Here is a 24485-nt window from a genome sequence, read left to right on the forward strand (position 1 = left end):
GAAATTTGACGAACTTCATATATGCAGCATATCTTCTCATTTATTTTACCAGAAAAAATTGGGAGATTAAATTAAACAAATACTAACACTAGATTAAAATAATAACAAAAATACAGCACCCTTTTGTAGAAATAACAATAATAATAGTGATCATGTCTCATACCATGGACGATAAAGTTCACTGGATTTGCAATAAAAGATGTTAAGAGATCAACTTATTTCTTAGAAACCTAGAAAATAGGTATAGGAATCAATGTTGAATTAGTGCTTCTACTATGCAAAAAGAACCAAAAAAAAAAAAAACCAACTATTGATCGTCCGTGAAATTTCGTATGGACGGTATTTGCACCCTTTAGGATTATTCATCTAACAAACTAAACAATAACTCATCATACAGATCTCTTTAGATCTTTCTAGAAAATATGTCTCATTACTTAATATAACTTGAACTTATTCTATTCTATTAGCCTATCTTAATTCATTACATGTATTTCCCTATTTTATTCAATTGCTAGCTCATTTGTTTCTATTTTGTGTGTATTCTTTCCCTCAATTGCATACTATGGTTTTCGATCATTGAAAAACTGAAATTGGGAACATCACATCGCTGTTATCTGCCACCACTTCCCTTAATAATTAATTCTATGTATGAATTGAATTCGAGATGAAGGTGTCAATCGGTATGGTGTTTAACATGGATGAATAATTGAACATCTGAATACAAAATACATGGATATATAAAATTAATTTTATGGTTTTGGTAACAAGGAAAACTCACTTTCAGGCATTGTTACATTAGCACAAATTGATAGGAAAACAATAATATTATGCGATTGAGAGAAAGAATACACACAAAATAGAAACATATAAGCCATTGATAAAATAAAAATAAAATAGACAGTTGAGATTTGGTCAGGGCTGATCCTTGAGGCAAACAGCTCTATGAAGTTGGACCTCCAAAATTTTGGGGTCTAAATTTTTATTTTTATTTTTATATATATTATGCAAGTTAAAAATGAATATATTAGTAACGTGGTAACAATATCAGGTACGTGAACGTGGCCAAGTGGTAGTGTCTTGTGCTAAACCCAAACGTCTTGGATTCAACTCCATTCAACTCCTCAAGGCTCAACTTTTTGTCCTTTGATTAATTATATTTTTAATAAAATCAAAATATTACTTTTTTTTCGGTCTTATTTTTGTTAGAGCGGTTCTTGTAATTATTTGTTCATACTTTTTGCATAAAATAGCAGTTTTAATTATTTTATATAAAAACACCCTAAACTTTTGTTTTGCCTCTGTATAAACTAAGGAAAATAACAACCTAAAATGTTGACAAAGATATTTGTTTGAAGTTGTATTTTTATATTCTAACGCAATTTTTTATGTTTAGGGATGTTATTTTCAAATTAAATAAAAGATTCTTCGAAAAAACAAATTGTTTGATGTTAACATGGGCCTATTTTTACTATAAGAGTCGGTTCTTCAATTTCATAGGAACGACTATAGATTTGGTGTCAAACGAAACGTTGACACCTAGTGTCAACAAATCCTTGCTCTCTCTATATTATATATATTACCAGCAATAGTATAAGATTGGGAAATTATCGAAAACATACTTCAAAAGTCCATTCACATGAAGTAAGAATTTTCGAATTCTTATGGTCAGTGGTGTTTCATCAAAATCTTGGGCACTCAAATCCCTGCAACTTAGCCCTTATCTAAAATCCGAGGAAGAGGTCCGCGATAACAAAAAGATTTAAGTTTAGAAGTTCTAAGATGAAAAGACTTAAATTGCAAGCAATCTAAGATTGTTAACTTGAGAAACTTTGATTCAGATTCAACGAATTACAAAGATTGAAATCCACAACAATGAGTGATCATTAAATTCTCAAGATGACCCAAATTTGAGACAATTGAAGAAGGTACCTCACTTGACAAATAGCTTAATGATTTCAAATAGACTTTTGACAGTGGCGGATCCAGGACTCTGGACCTGGGGTGCAGATTATTTAATTTTAATTAATTATTATTATTATCAAATATATATCAATATAAATATAACCTCTAAAAAAACAAATAAATATAATTAATAAATGAAAAATTAAAATTAAATATATTATTAGCCTCTAAATAATGCCAGGGTATTATTTAAATTTAAAAACAACAAATAAATCATTAGACACTATAACTAAAGTTATGTTTATATATAATATATTTTCCAGGTTATACAATAATATTGAGCTAGCCTATTGGGAACTAAAATTTTAGCAAGCTTACTACAACTATGAAATACTGGTCTGATCCCTTCAATTGTAAATTTTAATTTTAATTATGCTTCTAATACTATATTAAATTAAATTATACTATTAATAAAAATGTGATGATGATAGCACAAAAAGCAAAAAAAGATAATGCAACTTTGTCGGTACACATCAGAGATTTATTAATGTCAATTAATACAAGATAAATGTTGGGTTTGAGAGATGAGTGGTGAGAGTGCTACTCAATTATCAAGGTGCAAAGATGATACATGAAATTTACCAAAATCCAGGGTGTTTTGACTAAGAAAGTTGCGGGAATATTATAAGTGAAGTGTTGCTTATTGAGCTTGAATTGCAATTCATATTTCCTCTCAATTTTGTTCTTCCCATAATTAAGAGAAATCAAGTAGAAGCTTACATTAGTTGCAATAGCTGCAAAGAGTGTATTGTCATCATCAAAGTGAAATTGAAGCTTTCACGGTCGCTTTAATTTAATGGATCACACTCTCCAAAATTTGTTAGAAATTCAGCAAAAACACTAGTGATATCTTCTACAGTTCCACAAGTTTCTCCATCTAGTAGATATGAGGCTTGTTTGAAGTGCATATTCAATAGCTAGAAGAGATACTATATATGCAGCCTACAATTTCATCTGGCAAATTTCTAAAGATCCTCTACATTTTCTTCCATTGAACCTCTAATGTTTCAGAACTGGATTAGGATATTAAAAGAAAAGATATTAAAGACTTAAAATATCTTTTGGTGTACTTTATGTTATGGAACTTGTGGATATTATTTATACAAACTTTCCACCTTCCAGTTTAATTAGATCTGTTGGTCTTGGTTTACTATTTCTATTGAATTCAATGCAATGATGTGAACTATGAACCAACTCTATGCTATTTCAATATGATATTTGATGAGACTGAGAGTATATGTTTTGTACAAGATACTACATGACATATGTTTTACTCTACCGGTGAAGTAATATGATACATTACCTTAAAGTAATATGCTATTTTAGTATTATCTTAAAGTAACGTTTGCTCTCAAAAAGAACAAAAACTTAAAGAATATTTGTCTTATGCTAAACATGTCACAAATTATATAAACTTTCCTTAATTAGTTACACTTACTGGGGTTAATACAAAATACATTAGAAGGGGATGCAATATTTCACAGTTACAATCTTATATCATTAATGGGAACTATATTGAGCTCGGAGAAAATGCAAAAGAAGCTGACAAAAGGTTCCTTTTACACTTCCATGCTTTGGAACACATAACACAACATAGACAAGCATAAACAAAGATACACACACAACTTGCAACTATTTTTATCACATGAATGCTATCTCCACAAACAAGATACTTAATGGTCAAAAATATATGTCATAATGAGTTTCCTTTCCTTTACTTCTAATCAATCAATAATAATCACCAAAACCAGAAAGTGTGATATTGTTCTTGGAGATGGCCTTGTAAATGTTAGCAAAAAAATCATCATCAACCAAACTACAATTCTTTAATATATGTCATGAAAAAGAAAAATAAAACTTAGGGAAAAATGAAGATTGAAATGTTGTGATGGAGATAACATTTCAAATAACTGTTTTATCACTTTCAGAATACTAGAAAACAAGGCATCCATGGTTCAATAAAGGTTTCCACTTGTCGTCACTAGGACGAAAATGAGAGGGAGTCATAATCTTTCTCAATGATGGCCTTGAAAATACCATCGTCGTCCAGAAATTAACATCAACACACACCTCACGACAACCTTGTATATTTATCTCTCTCAATCGTGTGCAGTTTTCTACTACGTGCCTCACTCCTTTCTCTGTGATATGATCACACCGTTCCAAGTCCAATTGTAGTAGCCCACAACAACTCTTTGAGATCACATACAATGTTTCATCATTAATTTTTGTCTTTGACAAGTTCAACACCTCCAATTTGGGAACTTGAAAGTTCATTGAAAGTAGATTCAATGTTGAACAAGATCTCAAGTTCAAACGAGTAATTTTACAACATCTTAAAACTTCAACAATACCTTCGGATATGCAATACCAATGGCAATGGCCATATCTCAGGTCAAGCCCCTGCAAGTTTGGGAAAAGAGAAGCCAACATTTTGACGCTTTCATTCTTCAACCGTGGATTTCCTTCCAAATGGAGAGACTTCACTTGAGGGTATACAACAAAGTCCATCAAACAATTACTATTCTTATCACAAAACTTTCCAATACCATTGTATTCCATTCTGATCTCGTTGAGGAAAGGACAGTTCCTAACTAGTGACCGCAAGGTTAATTCAGTGACATTCGTACAATGGCTAAGGTTTATAGACACCAAATTACCAAGAACCAAAGACAACCCAACAATATCTTCTTGATCATTCAAATAGAACGAATATTGAAGATCCAAATGGTGTACAAACTGACATTTTGATAACAAACAAAATTCCAGCATAACTATAATCCATAGAATTTTTTAGTGAAAGTCTCTTCAAAGGAAGACCTTGCTCTGCAAGAGATGAGAGCAAATGATTTGATATACATGCAGACGACAAATCAAGACAAGTCAAACCTTTCAAATTCCTTAGAAAGCTAATCATCTTCGAACTAACGTACATCCTTCGATTTTCCCGTATCTTACAGAAAGAAATGGAGAAAGACTTCAAATTTGGTCTCTCGTGGATGGCAGAAGCAATGCCAACATTGGTAAGTAATTGCAATCAAACAAGATTATCTCTTCAAGAAACTCACAGTCCTTACAAATATGGAAGCGCAATGAGTCGTCAATGTAGTAATTACCTGATAAATTAAAAGAAAAATAGAAAAATGAATTTTAATGATTTTCTTTTGGAAAGTTTTAATGAATATTTTTTTTGTAAAATTGATTCTAGCAAAATATGAGTTGAATATAATGAATATAAAGTAATTTATGTTTGAATTCAATATGTTCAACAAAAAATTAGAAGGTAAAAAATCATTTGTAAATGTAATGTAATTAAACAAAGCATACGTTAACAATACAAAACAAAGTTTGAAGCAAGTTTCCTTTATCTAAATGAAACCTAACATATTTTAACAACATGCAACTAACATCTAAGGTAGCTTACTTAAAAAAGTTGTAATTACCTGAGAGATTAACCTTACGGAGTTTTGGAAGTGCCAATGACAATATATTTGTATTGCTTTCAATTCTTTTAGGGAAGATAATGTCAAATTCTTCAAGGAAAGGGAAACATTCAGCAATGATGATAAGGTCAGTTTTACCGACCGAAAGCATGTTAGAACAAATGAGAGAGGTCAAAGTTTTCATCTTTGCAGCTATACTTTGAAACCCATCTTTAGGGATGTAGTGATTGGAGACATTAAGCGATTTGAGGTGCATAGTGGAAAAAGATATTTGCCTGAGGAGAGTGTCAAGGTCACCGTGAAAGCACGTTAGGTCGAGGGATGTGAGGTTGGTAAATATGTGGAAAAGGCCAGGGAGGAAAGGGATGGTTGGATCACATATTTTGAAAGATGATCGACAACGGTTGGTGATGGAAAGGAACTTTGTAGAGACGACGGAAAGAGACTCCAAACTGCGTTAGTTGAGAAATTTGATGACATGTTCCCAACAATCTTCTAGTAAGTATAAATCTGATGCCATTGTTTTTCTTTTTTTGACAAAACAGTTCTATTATAAATTTGAAATCGTGATGAATGGTTATACTCTAATACCCTAAAACCCTTTGGTATATATAAAAGAGAGAACAAATAAAATCCGACTAAATAAAATCTTTTTGTTTGTTATGAAAATAAGATAACAAAAATAAAAACTAACCTAATCTAAAAAGAAAACAAATCTACTCTAAATAAAACAAAAATTTAAACTAGCATAATCTAAAGACTAATCTATCTATACTATATATAAAGAAAACTATCCCTTTCAGCATACTTTTGGGTTGGAATTTTCTTTTTAAAAATACCCTTAATTTTTAATTTTAATTTTAAATACAAATAATACATGTAACAAATAGATAATAATAAATTTAATTTAAGGAGAAAACTTACACACAATTCCTTATGAATATTTCTTAGCGTTAGCCAATTATAAAATAACACGTGGATTAATCCATGTCACTAATAGTCCCCGTTAACCCTCCTTTACCTCCGTTAACCACAGATCAAACTCACAAAAAATTAGCACAAAAAAAACTCATGTTACTTTTTTATCAGCCGATTTTATGTTGTACATCTGTGTTGTTCCCCTCAATACAACCGACAAAGATTGCCAAGTATTTTCATATCCCTTCCAGCAAAAACAGTATTTCCAACAAAAACAGTATTTCCATATTATTTTATTAATATAAGTTACCCTTTCTTAACCTTTGATCAATTGTAACAAACGTGAGAAAAAAATAATGTTAAGGATTGGACTTTAAATCATCTATAAAAAAGATTAGTAACAAACGTGAGCAAAAAATAATGTTAAAGATTGGACTTTAAATTCTCTAAAAAAATATTAGTAACAAACGTGAGCAAAAAATAATGTTAAAGATTGGACTTTAAATTCTCTAAAAAAAAAGATTAGTAACAAACGTGAGCAAAAAATATTGTTAAAGATTAGACTTTAAATCCTCTAAAAAAAATATAAGTAACAAACGTGAACAAAAACTATTGTTAAAGATTGGACTTTGAATCCTCTAAAAAAATTATTAGTAACAAACGTGAGCAAAATATATTATTAAAGATTTGGCTTTAAATCCTCTAAAAAAAGATTAGTAACAAACGTGAGAAAAAATAATAATGTTAAATATTGGACTTTAAATACTCTAAAAAAAGATTAGTAACAAACTTGAGCAAAAAATAATGTTAAAGATTGGACTTTAAATCTTCTGGAAAAAAAAATTGGTAACAAACGTAAGCAAAATGTAATGTTAAAGATTAGACTTTAAATCCTCTAAAAAAAGATTAGTAACAAACGTGAACAAAAAATAATGTTAAAGATTGGACTTTAAATCCTATAAAAAAATATTAGAATATTTTAGAAAAAGATTTGTTAGGACTATATTAAATATTAATTATCAATCAGTTTCCAGGAGAAGAACATAATTTGTTGTCATTTGACGAGGTTAAGGGTTACTCATAACTTATATCAACAGGAATTCCTAAACTCAATTGCTCAAGGAAGTATCCCACCACATATTTTAAAGGTAAAAAAGGTGCACCATTGATGTTTTTTTCGAAACACAGACCCTAGATATGGCCTGTGTAATGGGACACGATTGTTATGTCGTGGTTTATTTAAGAATATGTTGGATATGGAAATCCTAACAGGAAGCAATGCTGGAAAAAGAGCATTCTTGCCCAAAATTAAATTAAAAATAAATGTGAGTTCAGGACTTCTCTTTGTGCTTAATAGAAAACAGTTTCCCGTTAGACTAAGTTTTGCTATTATATGCCTTGACATTATTTTTGTTATAAATTAATATATCAATAATTTCCATTAATATTTAAAAATTTAAAAATTTTAATCAAAATTATACTAACAAACATAATAAAATAATCACATGCGTTAGCGCAGTAGAAAGAGCGGACAGACGGGCACGATAGTGCCCGTCTTTCCGCTAGTACTATATATAAAGAAAACTACCCCTTTCAGCACACTTTTGGGTTGGACTTTTCTTTCCAAAAAAAAACCCTTAATTTTTAATTTTAATTTTAAATACAAATAACACATGTAACAAATAGATAAGAATAAATTTATTATAAATATTAAAACAAATGTTACAAACGTGAACAAAAAATAATGTTAAAGATTTGACTTTAAGAGCATGATTGTTATAGTATTTTAAAGTAAAAATCATTTTTTTTTTTATAAAAATGATCACTTTTAAGAGTTTTGTTTTGCATCCGTTTGTTACAGATTTTTAAAAAAATTAGAATCTAAAAAAAATCTAAAAACAGCTTCAAATGAGAAGATGTTAAAAGAAACTTCTCAAAAAATAGATTTTTTTTTTAGAGGAGAGAGAAAATATCATTTAAAAGATTGAACTAATTTTGTAACAAAAAATCCCTTTTATATAGTTGTATCCAAACAAATTAGATTATTTGTTTTAAAAAAGTGATTTTAATTATGGTAAACAAACGCAAAATAGATTCTGATTTTTCACAAAATCTCTAAAATATAATCTCTAAATGATTTGATGTCAAAATCACTTTTATTTTAATCCGTAACAAATGGGCCCTTAATCCTCTAAAAAAAAGATTAGTAACAAACGTGAGCAAAAAATAATGTTAAAGATTGGACTTTAAATCCTCTAAAAAAAAGATTAGTAACAAACGTGAGCAAAAAATAATGTTAAAGATTAGTTTTTCTCAACCTCTCTCACCCTTCTACATCAGAATTCAGAATTAACCTTTAAGTTTTTTCTTTCATGTTACAACTTATCAAAGTTGATTAATTTTATAGATTATTTGACTTTGCTGGTTTATAAGTGATTATGATTCAAATGGTTTACGATTAATTTTATTTTTATGAATTATTTGACTTTGCTGGTTTATAATTACTTATAAATCAATATATCAATAATTTTCATTAATAATTTAAATATTAAAAATTTTAATCAAAATTATACAAACAAACATAATAAAATATTCACATGTGTTAGCGCAGTAGAAAGAGCGGACAGACGGGCACGATAGTGCCCGTCTTTCAGCTAGTCAAAATAAAATAAAGACAGATAAATTAAGGGCTCGTTTGTTATAGCTTTTTTTAAGAAAAAAAATCACTTATTTTAAAAAAAATAGGGGCCGTTTGTTACGGATTAAAATAAAAGTGATTTTGACATAAAATAATTTAGAGATTATTTTTTAGAGATTTTATGAAAAATCAGAATCTATTTTGCGTTTGTTTATCGTAATAAAAATCACTTTTTTTAAAAAATAATTTAGTTTGTTTGGATCTAGCTATATAAAGCAATTTTTTTGTTACAAAATTAGTTCAATCTTTAGATCCATATTTTTTTCACTCCTCAAAAAAAAATCTATTTTTTTAGAAGCTGCTCTCAACAGCTTCTCATTTGAAGCTGTTTTTAGATTCTGATTTTTTTAAAAATTTGTAACAAATGGATGCAATATTCTTAAAAGTGATTATTTTCTTAAAAAAAGTGATTTTTTCCTAAAAAAAACTATAACAAATGGGCTCAAAATCTCTAAAATATATTCTCTAAATTATTTTATCTCAAAATCACTTTTATTTTAATATATAACAAACTGACCCTACCCTAGATATTTACAAAATAAAAATATATAACAAACTGACCCTACCCTAGATATTTACAAAATAAATAAAGCGGATTGGTTGGTGAAATATCCAACGGCGCCAAAAACTTTGAATCCCTCTATTTTGTTGGAGTTAACTCAAGTTTCTATTAGAAGTCGTTCTTTGTCCAACAGAGAATAAGTTTGTTTATGACTTATGTTTGAGAGATGAAAGATGCCAAATGATTCAAGCATGCACACCATGGATGGCAGGAAGCCCAACAACAACAGAAGCAGAAGCGTATGGAATGTGGCAAGCACTGTAGTGGCTATAATTCTGGAACAATCATCACCATATTCAGATCGAAATGGATTGTATGCAGATTGTGGAAGCTGTTTATTACAACCCTGCAGCAGGAAGTATGATCAATAAGTCTAAGGAATTGCTAATCAACACCATCTTTCGGGTAACTTTGTACTTTTGTTAGACGACAAGTCAATCGAGTAGCTCGTTAATTAGGGAGGGCAACTCAATCCTATGCTAGTCCCTGTATTTTTTATTATATGTCATTTGTATTGAAACTATCATTATTGAAATGCATTAAGATGTTTTGTCAAAAAAAAAATCATAACATTCGGTAAAAAAATAACAAAATTATACAAAGGATAAAGAAGATATGATGCAGATAATCAATGATTGAACTATTGTCCATTCATATAGTTATAAAGAAAGACAACTGGACATGCTTTCCCTAGAATACTTTAAAAAAATGAAAAGAAAGAAATAAAACAAGATCTACAAAGGATAAGCGACAACTTTTTCTATCGGAAATGGCTAGACTTCCGCAATGTGACGAATCTAGATTTGAATTTTGGCTGGTAGAGAGATCCATATTTAATGTCTAATGCGTCTCAAATATGATTAGGTAGAAGGAATTTAAGGAAAAAATCATTGCATAATTGCTACATCCAAATTGCTCCCACTTGACGTCTCTATCTTTGGAGGCTTTCCCTTGACAAGCTGAATTAATTTTTTTGCCACTGAAATTTCAGCTATTGGATTTGTGAAACCCTTGAACTTTACCAATTTTAGATGCTCTAATTCTGAATATTTAGTTGCTTGAATTGAGCCTAAATTTGACTGCGGAGCAGAATAACTACTACGATCAATCTGCATCCAATCAAGTATGATATAACCGTCAAAAACATCAAATCAAGTATGATAGAACTGTCAAAAACATCAAAATATGTAGAAAAACAGAGTAATTAAGGGTTTATATCGTAAACGTTCATTGTACAAGTGCTTTTATATATGATATTTCTTTAACAAAAAAATTAAAAATAAAGTTCAACCGTTTTCATAAGCTATTCCAAAGAGTTTATGAAATCATAAGCTATTCCAAAGAGTTTATGAAAATAAGTTGAAAACAACTTATGAACATGTCACACGCTTTTCAAAACAGTCCCACCAATATTTATGCGAGTAGATAAACTCAAACAAGTTAACTCAAAAACTTTAAGTAGGACTCATATATCCTACCGTTACAGAAAGTTGCTCCAATGCAGGGCATAATTTCAAGAAGGAGACTAAGGCATTGATGCTGTTTTCATTCTCATGGTTGTCAATCCACCATAACTCTCTCAATTTATAGAATATAAAACTTCCACTCGAAGGAGAAATTGATGGCCATATCAGTGTCTGCAAGAATTTGGAATTAAATTATGCATAAGCAAAAAAATGACAACAATGAGCAATGAAGCACTGATATGTTGACATTTATAATAAATTGAGAAAATAAAATAATTAAATGTAATCACGTGTTTCTGTGTCGAATACCGACACGTGTCGGACACCAGACACACTTTCAATCTGGAGTGTCGGTGTTAAATAGACAATAAGCAACATATATGTATGATACCAGCAATAGTTTAAGATGGCAAATTATTGAGAGCATACCTCAAAAGTCCATTCACATAAAGTAAGAACTTCAGAATTCTTTATGGTTAATAGTATTTCATCAAAATCTTGAGCACTCAAATCCCTGCAGCTTAGCCCTTGTCTGAAATCAAGGATGGCATGGCACAAGTTGAAATGAGATTCTGGCCAAATCTGAGGAAGAGGTCCACGATAACGGAAAGACTTAAGTTTAGAAGTTCTAAGATGGAGATACTTCAACTGCAAGCAATCTAGGATTGTTAACTTGCGAAGCTTTGACTCAGATTCGATGAACAAAGATTGCAATCCACAACAATCGGTGATCGTTAAATTCTCAAGATGATCCAAATTTGAAACGATTGAAGAAGCTACCTCACTTGTCAAATAGCTTAATGATTTCAAATAGAGACTTTTGACGAGGAAAACAGAATGGAAGGTGAAGTGTTGCTTATTGAGCTTGAACTGAAGTTCATATTTTCTTTCAATATTTTTCTCCCCATAAGAAAAAACAAGAAGAAGCTTATTATTAGCTGCAATAGCTGCAAAGAGTGCATTGTCATCAGCAAAGTGAAATTGAAGCTTGCGTGGTTGCTTTAATGGATCTAAATCGTCAAAATTGGCAAGAAATTCAGCAACCACACCAGTGATATCTTCTATAGTTCCATGTTTGACAAGAACTTGATTCCATAAGTCTCTCCACCTAGTAGATATGAGGCTGGTTTCAAGTGCATATTCATTTGGTAGAAAAGATACTATGCAGCCTAGAATTTCATCTGGCAAATATCTAAATAGATTCTGAACACTTTCTTCCATGGAATGGAAGCTCTAATGTTTCAAATTTGTATTAGGATATTAAGAGAGAGAATATATATGAAGACTCAAAATTAATGTACTTTGTGTTATGAACCTAGCTTGTGGATGTTATTTATCCAAATATTCAACCTTCCAGTCAATATCTACCGGTCGCGGGCTATTCTTCCTGTTGAATTCAATTCTATAGTATATGGTCTATTTTTATTTATATTACAATATACTTTATAGAATCATTTTTTTGTTACAATATGGGATGGAATGAACCATCTCTGTTTAACTTTATTTGCTACATCGGATGTCTCAATATAATATATTTGGTTAGTGATTACTATAAGCTATAGATTACGATTCAATATATGATAATTGACGAGACTGGCTTTATTTTGGCAAGATATTACAATGACGTTTGTTTAATTTAATAGTATGTTCAAAGCCAAAAATGAAAAAAAACAAAAACAAATTGAGCAAGAAATGAAAAAATATATATAAATATAAAAATGATTTTGTTTTCTTTCAATCAACATATATCTATAAGAAAAAATATATATTCAGGATATCCCCATGAGCTCAGTTGTCAGTGATATTGCATATTATATGCATGGCCGAAGTTCGAACCCCGAATACCCTACATCTTCACATTTAATGATGTATTGTGTGAGTTATAGCCACTAGGCAACTAGACAAAAAAAAACATATACGTTCAGGATAAGTTTGGATATTAATGCCATTTGAAATAATGTATACTTGTCATTCAAAACGACTTTCTTTAATCAAATAAATAATATCAGTCATGTTCAAAATGAGACCAATACTAATGAAGGTGACTTTTCAATAAGTGATTTGTAAACTTGACCAATTCACAAAATCTATAATCATACATTTAAGATTTGCCAAGAAAGATGTTTCAACCGTAGTGGTACTCTTAATATTAACCTAAAGTGACGTAAACATATCATATATATATATATATTTGTCGTATGCTAATTCCTACGGCATATGGAAAAGTTTTCCTTAAGTAAATAAAAAAAAACTACTGATAAAGCAGATATTTGTTTAAGCTTGTTGATGAAGATAATGGATTCAAGCACAAGTGCCCCTATTGGAATTGATTTCTTATTGAGTGAATTTCATATCAATCTTTCGATGGTTTTATTTTTGGGGGCCAATGACTTCAATGTGCAAATCAAATAAAGTCAACAAAATTAACATCACAGTATAGTCAAGAAAAATGACAGACCAATGACTTTTATGTTTCAATTTTTGGGGCTAATGACTTCTTCCTTGTTAGCTCTTTGATATAATATAATTTTATTTAATTTTTTTATTTATTGGATGGCATTATACTATTATATAGCATGTCTTTTAAAATGATCGAAATAAATCTACATAAAAATATGCACAAATTTTGTGCAACCGAATTGGATGGCTTGTTTTTCTTGTTGGTCTTTTTGAATAATATTCATCATTTCCTCTTGGATTTTTGTTTTTGGTGGAAGATGATCCTCTTGACTTGGTCATGAAGAAACCTCTCAAGTCGGACTAGTTTTAGCATTAATTAATCATCTTGTGCCATATGGCCAGGTCACAGTGCATACACTTGTGGTAGGTATCATGAAAACATGCCTCCAAAATGCATGTCCAATCCTATAATTTATTTTCAATCATTATTAAGTTTAGATTAGACAAGAATGTACAAATTCATTTTTTTTTTCTTCTTATTTAATTAGAAATATGGGAAGAAACTACATGACTCTTTTGTCAACAAATTTTTTTAGTAGGAAATATTATACCTTTTCTTTTTTACCTTTCTCTTTCAGCTTCTTATTAAAATTAAAATACTATCAGTAACCAACATTTATCCATTTTGTATGAGACCAACACATACACACATGCTTGTGTGTGCAGCCAATCTGGATAGACATTTTGGCACTATATTGTAATGAAAAAATATTGGTAATCACTTCTAGGCAATAAATATATTGAATACTAAAGAAAATTAAAAGGGAAAAAATTATCATAATTCTGCTGCAGAATAAATCACAAAAGCTACATTGACTGAATTATTGATCCCTCAATATGTAGAGGACCAGAATAGATCAATTAAAAAAGAAGAAAAAATAATAAAAATTCTAGAAGTCACTATTTGATAGGGGTTCATGAGCATCATCACCAATGAAGATATTATCATAAAGAATGGCAGCAGTAGCTGAACCAATAAATGGGCCAACCCAATAGACCCAATGATGAGTCCATGTCCCACTAACCACAGCAGGCCCAAATGACACTGCTGGGTTCATTGATGCACCATCAAAAACACCCCCAACCAAGATATTTGCACCTACAACACAACCAATTGCTAATGGTGCTACAACACCAACATTCCCTCTCTTTGGGTCTATTGCTGTTGCATAAACTGTATATACCAATCCAAATGTCATCACAATCTCAAAAACTAATGCATTCCACACAGACACACCAGAGGATAGAGCAAAAGCTGATGTTTCCTGCCATATGTAGAAAATGTCAACAAAATTATATTCAAATTCAATCATTAAATGCGAGCGAATAATCTATGTAACACCGACACTTTAAATTAACGTTGTGTTCAATGTCTTTATGGTGTATGTGTCCAATACATGTGGCCACGTTCAATTACTTCTATATATTCAAATTTTTATATGTATTAGCATGTCAATGTCGCGTGTGATTTTTGTGTTTTATAGTTTCTTTTTTTGATCAAGTTTGTGTTTTATAGTTAATAAAACACAAATGTGAATACAGATAAAATTAAACCCACTCCATTTCAACATTATCACGTCGTCAAATGTGTTTCAATGTCAGTAATTAGAGGACACATCAACAAAATTAAACCCAAATGTGAGCGGTGAATAGAAAACCAGAAACTTTTGAAATTGGAAGACTAAATATCTGGATTTAAAAATGAAGGATTAAAATTGTACTTCGTTTAATTTAGAGGCACAAAAAGTACACTTGAACCTGTATTTTATATTAAGTGAAGAATGCATGTGCAAATTTATTTATTTACCATTCCACCAGTGCAGGAATTGAGAAGAATGCAAGCAACAACTGCGCCAAGTAACTGTGCAATCCAATACAAAATACTTCTCAAGAAGGTAATGTTTCCTCCAATGAAAGCACCAAATGTGACTGCAGGGTTCACATGTCCACCAGAAATATTTGCACCAACAGAAACAGCCACAAATAACCCAAATGCATGAGATAATGATGCAACTATGAGACCTTCAGGAGTGGCAGCTCCATTGTTTGTAAGTTTATCTGCCACAATGGCCAACAAACTATCTTCAAATTTTCAACAATGCTAAGCATTGAAAAATAATAAGAAATAAAATTCTAACTGCAATTTTATCTTTTAATGTCACAAAATAAGTTTCTAAAACACTTTCTGATGTGACAGAAATTATAGAAGGGCTTACAATAAACTAGCTAATAATTCGTTTCCAACACTCTATCTTTTTATTGAGTGAAATTATCGTACATCTCAGTCACTTTATCTAAGATCTATTTCTAAAATGGTGGGGTCTACTCAAATATCAATCAATAATTGAACGAGTATAAAAAAGAGTGTAAAAAAAATGTATATGGAATATGTAATACTCTTCAAGAGATTATCTAGATTACTCACTATAGGCCATGCCGGAGCCTTGGCCAGCAAAAACAAAAATGAGCATAGAGAAGAACTCTGCAAAGGCTGCTCTAATTGCAGCAGGATTGCTAGCCTCTCTAGGAGATCCAATTGCTATTCTGTAGATTGCCATTAAATTAATTAAATTATCTCTGGAATCAACCTTAACATACAGAAAGAAACAGAATATATATGTTGTTAATTTTATTAATTTTGTTAAGAGTGAAAATAAAGTGTGAGAGCTAATTGTTAGGTGTTTTTTTTTTGAAGAATTGTTAGGTGTTTTAGTAACAAAGATAAGTATTAACGGCTAAAGAAACGGTCTCATTCAATTGTTTATGGGTAAGACCATGTAGAATCAGTTTATGCAGCCTAAGAGTTTGTAACATGATTACTATTTTTGGCTCTTGTTTTGTGGCTGTGATGTAACTGCATGGTAAGATCAAAGGGTTGAGAATTGAGATAGTCAGTTACCTAACTTCTTGTATTCCCCATTACAACAATTTTATCTTTATAATTGACCGGCCATGATGTCATTCAAATCAACAATTAAATTTGACAAAATAATTGACACAAATTGCACAAAATGATTTAGTCACAAATTTTGGTATCCTCCTTACCTAACTACATAGTCTATTAATTGGGTGTAACCAAAAAAAAAAAAAAACTACATAGTCTATTCCCTTCCTTCCAAGTTGTTTCTCACAAATACTAAATGCACAATATTTACTAATGGATTTTGGAGGATTTTTCTTTACAAAATTCACTCGGTGGCAACTCCAAAAGTCTAGTCAGGTGGTAAAAAGACAAACCCTCTCAGATTTGAGCCTCGTTAATACCTTTGCTTGGAGATAAATATAAATACCTTCGAGCCTCTCACCCTAAATTTCTCGACCTCTAAAAAAAAAGCACTCAGTGAAAAAAATTCCCTTCCTTCCAACTCTATAGCTGGAAACTTTGGAATGAAAAATAATTCGAGAAATCTTCAAAATTTTTAAAAAATAATAATCAACTTTTAAGTTTTTTTCTAACATATAGATAGTTTCTGAAAAACTCAAAAAAAAAATCTGATAAAGAAACGCAAATATTTTTCGTTTTTCTGAAATATTTTTTAAGAAATAAGTAATACATTCTGGAAATTTAAAATTTGAATTTTCTAGGATAAAAAGTCAAAATTTGAGTTTTATAAAGTGTAAATACATAAAAAAAATTAAGAATAAAATGTGGATATTATGTTTTGTGCGTATGGAAGATCCAGTTGAGGGGGGTACAGGAAAGATTTTTCAAATAATTAAGATAAAATAGTAGTTGACAAAAAAAAAAAAAGAGACCCCAACAAAGTAAGATGACATTATCCAATTAAATGAGAAAAACAAATTTCATTCTTGTCACATGACCACAAACTCCTAGCCACATCACAAGGTCTAAATTCTACTTACTATCCACTCACTATTTCTTTCCATCTCAAAACTGAAGCTCTATACCACTCTTCACCACTATGGTAGTTTCTTCTTGCTCTTTAACCTGGACTTCATCCTACTTATCCCATAAGGTGTGTTCATGATTTTCTCTTCTTCTTCATTGCATTCACACTATGTTCTTTATACTTAAACAGCTCATGTACTTAACTGTGAACTGTTTCAGCTAAACTTGCCACATTCAAATCATTTGCTTCGGAATACTACAACTTCATCTTCTAACAATGTCTCTTGTGCAATGGAAACAACTTCCAGTACAGAAAGTAAGGGCCTAAAGTGTGGTTAAAATGACTATTGTCAAGTTTACATTGACTTTACAATGAGCATGTCAGTGTTTGTGCTAATCAAGAATCAACACTTACCAGAAGTAATCTACCTTTATCAAAGCTTTGATCTGAGTTTTCTTTTTTAATTATTATTAGGACACTGCCAGAGAAGACCACTGCTGTTGGGTATAGGAGCATTGACAGCAAATTTGTTACCAGCAAACTCACTCTTAGCTGAAGGTATTCATAATAACATCTTTGTTTGGATATGTAAAGAGGAGTCACAATCTTCTGAAATTTTGAAATTCAATTAGTCCTTATTTTGTAGAAATACCAGACAGATACCGATCTTTTGTCGACTATGAAGATGGATATTCTTACATTTATCCCTCAGATTGGAAGGTAAAATTCATCATACTGATTCACAAGATGGTATTCCCTTGTTTTCATATTAACTATCACATTTGAAATATTTGTCCACCTCATTATCAGTCTTTTTAAAAAATATCAATGAAGCATTGACTACGTTTTTTCACAAATATACATTTATTTATTGTATCTCAACTTACTTAACTATTTGCGTAACTATATTAATAAGGGTACTTCAGTATATTACGTTGATTTTATCACACGAATTAGTACACACAATGGTCTTTTTAAGAGTGTAATGTTGATCAAAACTTACGATAAGACAGAGGAATTAGTTTCAACAGCCACAATTTTCTACAAGTTTGTCACTTGTCTGAGTGATCTTTTCCCCAGGAATTTGACTTCAGGGCACACGATTCTGCATTCAAAGACAGATATTTACAGTTACAAAATGTAAGGGTGAGATTCATACCAACTGAGAAGAAAGATATCAGAGATTTGGGTCCAATGGAAGAGGTGATTATGATTTAGATTCTGTCTTAATGTATGGAGTCTAATTTATAGTTATATACTTAACCAGTTTGTGTCTTAATCAGGTTATTACTGATTTGGTGAAACATAGATATGCTGCCCCAAACCAAAGACCAACAATATATGACATGCAAGAGGTGTTTCTTCTCATTTTATTTCTTCTCCAATTTGTTTTTTCCAAAAGAATATCTTAGGTTTTGATGGCCAATGCATATTGACAAACAATCATTTCTGAATTCTGAATGCAGCGGACGATAGATGGAAAACATTATTATACAATGGAATATGTACTTACATCACGAAATTACGCTAGTGCCTCCTTTACGACACTTGCCATAGGAAATGGTAAGTAATCTACCATCTCAAATCTCAGTGTGATATCCAACAAATATTCTCTCAAAGAAAAGCTAACTCAATATATACTTCTCTATCCTGTTAGATAATACAACAACTATCCTGTTAGATAATACAACAAGAATCTTCATGTAGAAAAATGATTATAAGTGACACAGGTAGAAAATTAACAAAGAATGTGCAACCCAGATAGAGAGACAACATTGAGAAGACTAATTATTCAAATGAAGCCAATTTCTTCGAAATTACGCGACTTCAGTGTCATAAAAACAGATTATACTGTTAACATACAGAAGTTCAACTGCAGGAGTTTTCAATGCAATCAAAGGCTCAGTATAATATAATAATGCTGGATTTCAAATAAAAATTATAATAAAATATACAATGGCATGAACTCATGGTCCTAACTCCTTATGTAAGCTAATAACATTCACTTTGTACAGGAAGATACTACACATTAATTGTGGGAGCCAATGAAAGACGATGGAAAAAAGTACGAGATCAGCTTAAAGTGGTAGCAGACTCCTTTAGGCTCCTTGACATCTGAAATGTTACATGACAATGCAAGACATGTTCCAATTTTTCCTACACATCAAGATTGAAATATATGTAAATTTTTGCAAGTGAATGATATCATCTTCATCTATATCATACAAATACAAAAGTTCAGTTTCTGTATTGCATACAGAGGCCGCCCACTTTGACACATACATTGCATGTGTATATGATAAACTTTATCAATCACTGAGAATTACAGAAGGACGAGGTAGACATCAAAAAACGCTATAAAATCATGAGAACTTTTTTGTGCCAAACAGATCTATATTTTAAAGATATGAGTTTATACCCTATTTACGATATCTGATATATGAATCATGATCATGAATAGGCCTTGCCAAACAGATTATATAACAAGGCACTAAACTGTCTCACTCACTGCTACCTTCAAAGTCACATAAACATCACCACTTAAGAGGTGAAGAAAACTGTAATGAATATAACTTTTTTTTCCTTTCTTTCTTGATGATACTAATCCAATTTCAATTGTGAAAGCCAAGACGACCAAGACACCAAATCCAAACAGACACAAAATGCATGGAAGTTAAGGGCAAGATAACTAACATGTAATGTACCACATGCTATCATTGGTTTCATGCCTCATTTCACCTAAAAGATAGTTGTGGCCATGAAGATAATGAATAGATAGAAAACTTGAGATGTCAAATGCAGTAATAATAATATAAAATGGAAAGGGAGATGAATCATTGTCCTTCATTTGATAACATGAGAAAAGTTATACTCTATAGTTGTTTCATCAAGCAAAATAAAAATAAAAAAAATACATTGTTCTGCTAAAGAGAAACGGTTCTTCTGTATAGCATTTCATCATCACTCTCCTCTTCCTCATCTGAAACTATATCATTCCCGGGTAGCTCTAATTTCCCACCAATCCAGAATGAAGGACCTATACTTTCGGTTTCGATATAATTGCCCTGCAATCTCTCTTCAAATCTCTGGTCACTACAATTCAGCATCCAATTCAATGAACACTTTATCCCCTTGCTCTTAAGCCTCTGGTATCTAGGTTTAATCCTAGATTCCAAACTATAAGTGAAGTATTCTGGAAACTCCACAAGCTCTTTTACAGGTCTCCCCATCTCACTTTTGAAGAAGTAATAACTGTTCTTCATGAGCTCAACTCGCAGCGCAACCAACTGAGGACACTTGATCACCATACTAGCCACATCCTGCGACGGTATTGCCCTACCAAGTAAAAACTCAACCGGTTTCATAATCACATTTTGATGAAGACTAACCACCTGTGGCATCTTCTCCACCACCCTCGCAAACCCTTCCGGATCAATCTTAAGCTTCAAACTAAAAAAATATTGTTGCGAAGACAATTTCGCCTTAAGAGGCAATCCAATAATCTGCGGATACTGAGCAATAACCGAGGGCAAACATTCCTTCCTCAAACCAAAACTAATCAAACAATCAACATTAGGTTTCACAGTCTCTTCAAGATCATAACCAAGTAAATAAGCTCTTTTCTCCAACATCCTAGCTAGAATCTTCTTAGGCAACCCTAAATTAACCAAGTAATCAACAAGAGGCTTTATCATAGTACCAACTCTCATCCCTAAAAAATAAGGATACTGTGTAACCATAGGACCAATATCCCTAGGATTAACACCAATACTAACAAGATAAGCAACTGAAGTACTCATAGTACCTTCAAGCTTAAACCCTAAAAGTTCAGGATATTTTTGCAACACAAACCCAATATCATCTTTCTCTACATCAAGTCCTCTAAGAAACTTAATAACAGGAGCAAGCTCAACAATAACACTAGCATGCAAAACTTGTGGATAATTCTTAATAAATTCACCAAGTTTAGACCTAGAAATCCCAATTTTTTCTAAATACCCTAAAACAGGAATCATGTTTTTTCTAACACTACAACCCAAAATCAAAGGATACTGATTTATATCATCAACCGTTAACCCTAATTTCTGAATAAACTCAACACGTTCCCTCATGACTTCAACGGTTGAAGGAAGCTCCAAATCCTGCAATTCATCAGGAATAATTCCCAAACCCTTGAGATAATCGAAGATGATGACCCGCGAAACGAGTTTCTCTTTGCGGCCTTGAATGACACCCCATGTAACAGTAGGCATCTCGTATTCGGGAAATTTGGAATCTTGGGTGGTTCCATAGAGATTGAATAGTAAAACCCTCCTAAAATTGTTTGAAGTTTGGGGATTTGGAAGTGCATTTGGATTTAATTGGTGAGAAATTAGCTTAGAAACATTAACATTGCGTGATGAAAGTATATTGAGGAATTTTCTTCTTGTGAGCATTGATTTGATAGTGGAAGTGAAGCACTGAGTGCAGAAATATGGAGTGTGGTGGAAATGAAGAAGGTGGCTTCAAGTGTGAGGAAAACAGAGTCTTTAAAGAAATTTTGAGGTTTTTTTTGGTTACAGAAGAAATTTTGAGGTTTCAATTCCTTTTGAGTTTGATTGTTTTTTTTTTGTTTTTTTTTTTTTATAGTGGCTAGAACTCATTTTGAGTTTGATTGTTTTTTTTTTATTGTGGCTAGAACTCACACATTTTAAATGTGGAGAAGTGGGGTGTCGGGGGTTCGAACCCCGTCTCTGCATATATTATGCAATGTCCCTACCAACTGAGTTAAACTCAAGTTTGATTGTTTTTTTATTGGGTACTTCTTTTTGCATCTGGATTTTTATTTTATAAAATCATAACACAGAGAAATTCCGCTTTAAACGGATATGGTGTAAGTTCGGATTTTCCTCAAATTAAGTTAGAGATATGGACGACGACATTGATACAAACTTGTATCGTTAGCAACAGCGACGAAGTCAGCAAAAAATTTATGCAGGGATCAACTATGAAGAAAAAAATAATATTTTTAAAATCCACATAGGAAATTAAAGGGTGAACTATATTTTTAGTTCCACAAGTGATATTTTTTTAGGTTTAGTCCTTAATTATTCAATTTTTTTAGTCTTGCATTTAACCTCTATAACAAAAAATTAAGATTAAAATTAAACAAAATATTAAAAACTTAGCTTAAAAATCACAAGTGTTTTAAAGACTAAAAACAAATTTAACTCAAAAATTAAAATTAACCAATATATGAAAAAACAATTATCTAAAGTCAGCATGTAATTATTTGTCCATATGCTCTATTATAGCTCTTCTCGTTCGATCTAACCCGTATTGCTTTGTTATATTTTATTGCAAGAATCGATGTTATTAAGATATTCATTGATTATGTTTCAACATGCTTCATATGCAACATCGTTCTTTACAAGTTCCTTTGAAGGAGAAGAATTCATGTTTTTGGGAGACGCCATGATCAGCCGCGGTGGAGATTCCGTGACTTGGTCGTGTCTGATGCCATAATATCCCTTTATTGCAATAGATTATTAGCATGTTTGCTACAGCGGTGAAGATGAAATAAAAAAAACCACGTTTTATCAGAAGCTACAAAAGTTAGCTTCTTTATTTTCACTTTTTTCTTGCCTTGGGAAACGATATTTCATCCTAACGTGATTTAAAAATCAAATCCAAACAGGCACTATATGTTGTGGAAGTTTTGGTCGCTTTATTGCAATAGATTATATGATGTGGAAGTTTTGGTCGCGAGTTCCAGTTGGGTTTCATTCTTTTATCGAGATGTTTTATTAGAGTAGGGTTTTGCGGTTAGGTTGGGATTTAAACACTGTTCAAATCAAAATCTGCTTTTGGGTTGTCGTTGTCATGATAATTTAGGTTTTACCTAAGGATTTTATATTGATTTTGGGAGGATATGCAAGTTTTCTGATTTTCAAATTATGTACCTTCTATGAATAGAAGAACTCATCCGTGGAAGATCGAATTCGAGCAAGAAGATGAACGGTTAAAATTTAAATGATAATGATAATAAAATATAGACTAATACCTCAATTTCGTCCTTGAATTTTGACAAATTGGCCAAATTCGTCCCTGAATTTTGCGAAATAGCTATTTAGTCCCTGAATTTACAAAATGTCAATCAAATCAGTCCCTCCGTTAAGTTGGTCTGTTAACGAAGGTGACGTGTAACGTTAACCTCTTACAAGGCTTACCACGTCAGATGCCACACAAGCAGGGACCAAATTGATTGATTTACAGAAAATGTCCAAGGACCAAATTGATGGATTTTCAGAAAATTGACAACGGTTCTTTCTCCTTATACTCATTAACGGCTCTCTCTTCTAGTCCAAATTAACGGCTCTTTCTTCCCCAAATATATAAATTTGGAACCCTAATGTTATTATTTGTCACCTAGAGTTCAAAATCCCCCAAAGTTCTTCCATGAAATGAGTAGGTGTTCTTCCCCAATTCAAAAAACTTAAAACCCTAATTTTGTTGATTAATTTCGAAATTCAAAAATCATTGGTGATTGTTGAAGATTTGGTGTTCAGGAATGATGGGTGTGGTGGGCGTATGGGCAAAAACAACTACAACAGCCGGTCTTCATCTTCAAGCTCTATGTACAATGATGATGTGAGAGAGCTTCATTGTTGGTGTCCTAGAATTTGTGTTGCAAGAAAAGCAAACACTGTCCAAAACCCAGGAAGGCCTTTCTATGCCTGCCCTCTGCATAAGGTTTGTTTAACAATGGTTATGCGGTGTGTGAATGGTTTCTTTAAATAGTACTGATTTTGTTTTTTGATTGTATAGGAAGATAATGAAAATTGTAAATTTTTTGTGTGGGTTGATGAAGCTGAAGAACTAGGCTATTTTAAAAACAATGGTGCTGGTCATGGAAGAAATGCAAGGTTGATAGAGAAGCCAAATGATAAGGGCAGAGAAGAGGTTTTGAAGGCAAGGTTGATGGATAAAATTGATTGTGTAGGAAGTGAGCTTAGGTTGATTAAGATATTGATAGGAGTATTATGTTTAATTGAGTTGTTTAGAATGCTATTGTATTGTGCCAAGTCCATGTAATGTTGTAATGTTGAAATGAAAAGAGGTTATCAATGAATGAATCAAACCCTT

The 24485-nt window shown here is 31.5% G+C and overlaps 3 protein-coding genes and 3 pseudogenes across 9 annotated transcripts; 1 reads left to right on the forward strand and 5 right to left on the reverse strand.

The window, feature by feature from the left end:
• Nucleotides 1–1604: 1604 nt before the first annotated feature.
• LOC146959360 (F-box protein At2g39490-like) lies at nt 1605–2954 on the reverse strand (annotated as a pseudogene).
• Nucleotides 2955–3764: 810 nt separating this feature from the next.
• On the reverse strand, nt 3765–9981 carry LOC146959361 (uncharacterized; annotated as a pseudogene). Its single transcript, XR_015031866.1, has 3 exons — nt 9926–9981; nt 5406–5857; nt 3765–5078 (listed from the first exon to the last, which is right to left on the reverse strand). The product of XR_015031866.1 is annotated as an uncharacterized LOC146959361 (transcript).
• Nucleotides 9472–12572, reverse strand: LOC146959362 (F-box protein At2g39490-like). 2 transcript variants are annotated; one of them, XR_015024932.1, is made up of 4 exons: nt 11479–12572; nt 11062–11220; nt 10339–10692; nt 9472–9929 (listed from the first exon to the last, which is right to left on the reverse strand). XR_015024932.1 is itself a non-coding variant. In XM_085740913.1 (3 exons), the coding sequence occupies exons 1-3, from the start codon at nt 12268–12270 to the stop codon at nt 10471–10473; spliced, it is 1173 nt and encodes a 390-aa protein (XP_085597039.1). In that variant the 5' UTR covers nt 12271–12572; the 3' UTR covers nt 10203–10470. The 2 variants fall into 2 exon arrangements, 1 of the variants encoding a protein (XP_085597039.1); XM_085740913.1 differs by lacking the exon at nt 9472–9929 and having other exon boundaries at nt 10203–10692.
• A 1694-nt stretch (nt 12573–14266) lies between these two features.
• Nucleotides 14267–18465, reverse strand: LOC146959363 (aquaporin TIP1-3-like). 3 transcript variants are annotated; one of them, XM_085740916.1, is made up of 4 exons: nt 18364–18465; nt 15935–16053; nt 15317–15567; nt 14267–14774 (listed from the first exon to the last, which is right to left on the reverse strand). In XM_085740916.1, the coding sequence occupies exons 2-4, from the start codon at nt 15978–15980 to the stop codon at nt 14400–14402; spliced, it is 672 nt and encodes a 223-aa protein (XP_085597042.1). In that variant the 5' UTR covers nt 15981–16053; nt 18364–18465; the 3' UTR covers nt 14267–14399. The 3 variants fall into 3 exon arrangements, with proteins under 3 accessions (XP_085597042.1, XP_085597041.1, XP_085597040.1); XM_085740915.1 differs by lacking the exon at nt 18364–18465 and adding an exon at nt 17775–17897; XM_085740914.1 differs by lacking the exon at nt 18364–18465 and having other exon boundaries at nt 15935–16181.
• PNSL1 (PsbP-like protein 2) lies at nt 17396–19642 on the forward strand. Its single transcript, XM_085740917.1, has 8 exons — nt 17396–17486; nt 17579–17675; nt 17835–17918; nt 18007–18080; nt 18441–18563; nt 18644–18715; nt 18827–18923; nt 19376–19642. Exons 1-8 carry the CDS (start codon nt 17433–17435, stop codon nt 19477–19479), a joined length of 705 nt encoding a protein of 234 aa, XP_085597043.1. The 5' UTR covers nt 17396–17432; the 3' UTR covers nt 19480–19642.
• LOC146959365 (transcription termination factor MTERF4, chloroplastic pseudogene) lies at nt 18992–21950 on the reverse strand (annotated as a pseudogene). Of its 2 annotated transcripts, none has more exons than XR_015024930.1 (2): nt 20276–21950; nt 18992–19010 (listed from the first exon to the last, which is right to left on the reverse strand). The product of XR_015024930.1 is annotated as a transcription termination factor MTERF4, chloroplastic pseudogene, transcript variant X1 (transcript). The 2 variants fall into 2 exon arrangements; XR_015024931.1 differs by lacking the exon at nt 18992–19010 and adding an exon at nt 20054–20099.
• Nucleotides 21951–24485: the final 2535 nt, after the last annotated feature.

This window comes from Medicago sativa, chromosome 1 (genome assembly GCF_051527215.1).
Source record: "Medicago sativa cultivar Bolivia chromosome 1, Bolivia_mono, whole genome shotgun sequence".
NCBI lineage: Eukaryota > Viridiplantae > Streptophyta > Magnoliopsida > Fabales > Fabaceae > Medicago > Medicago sativa.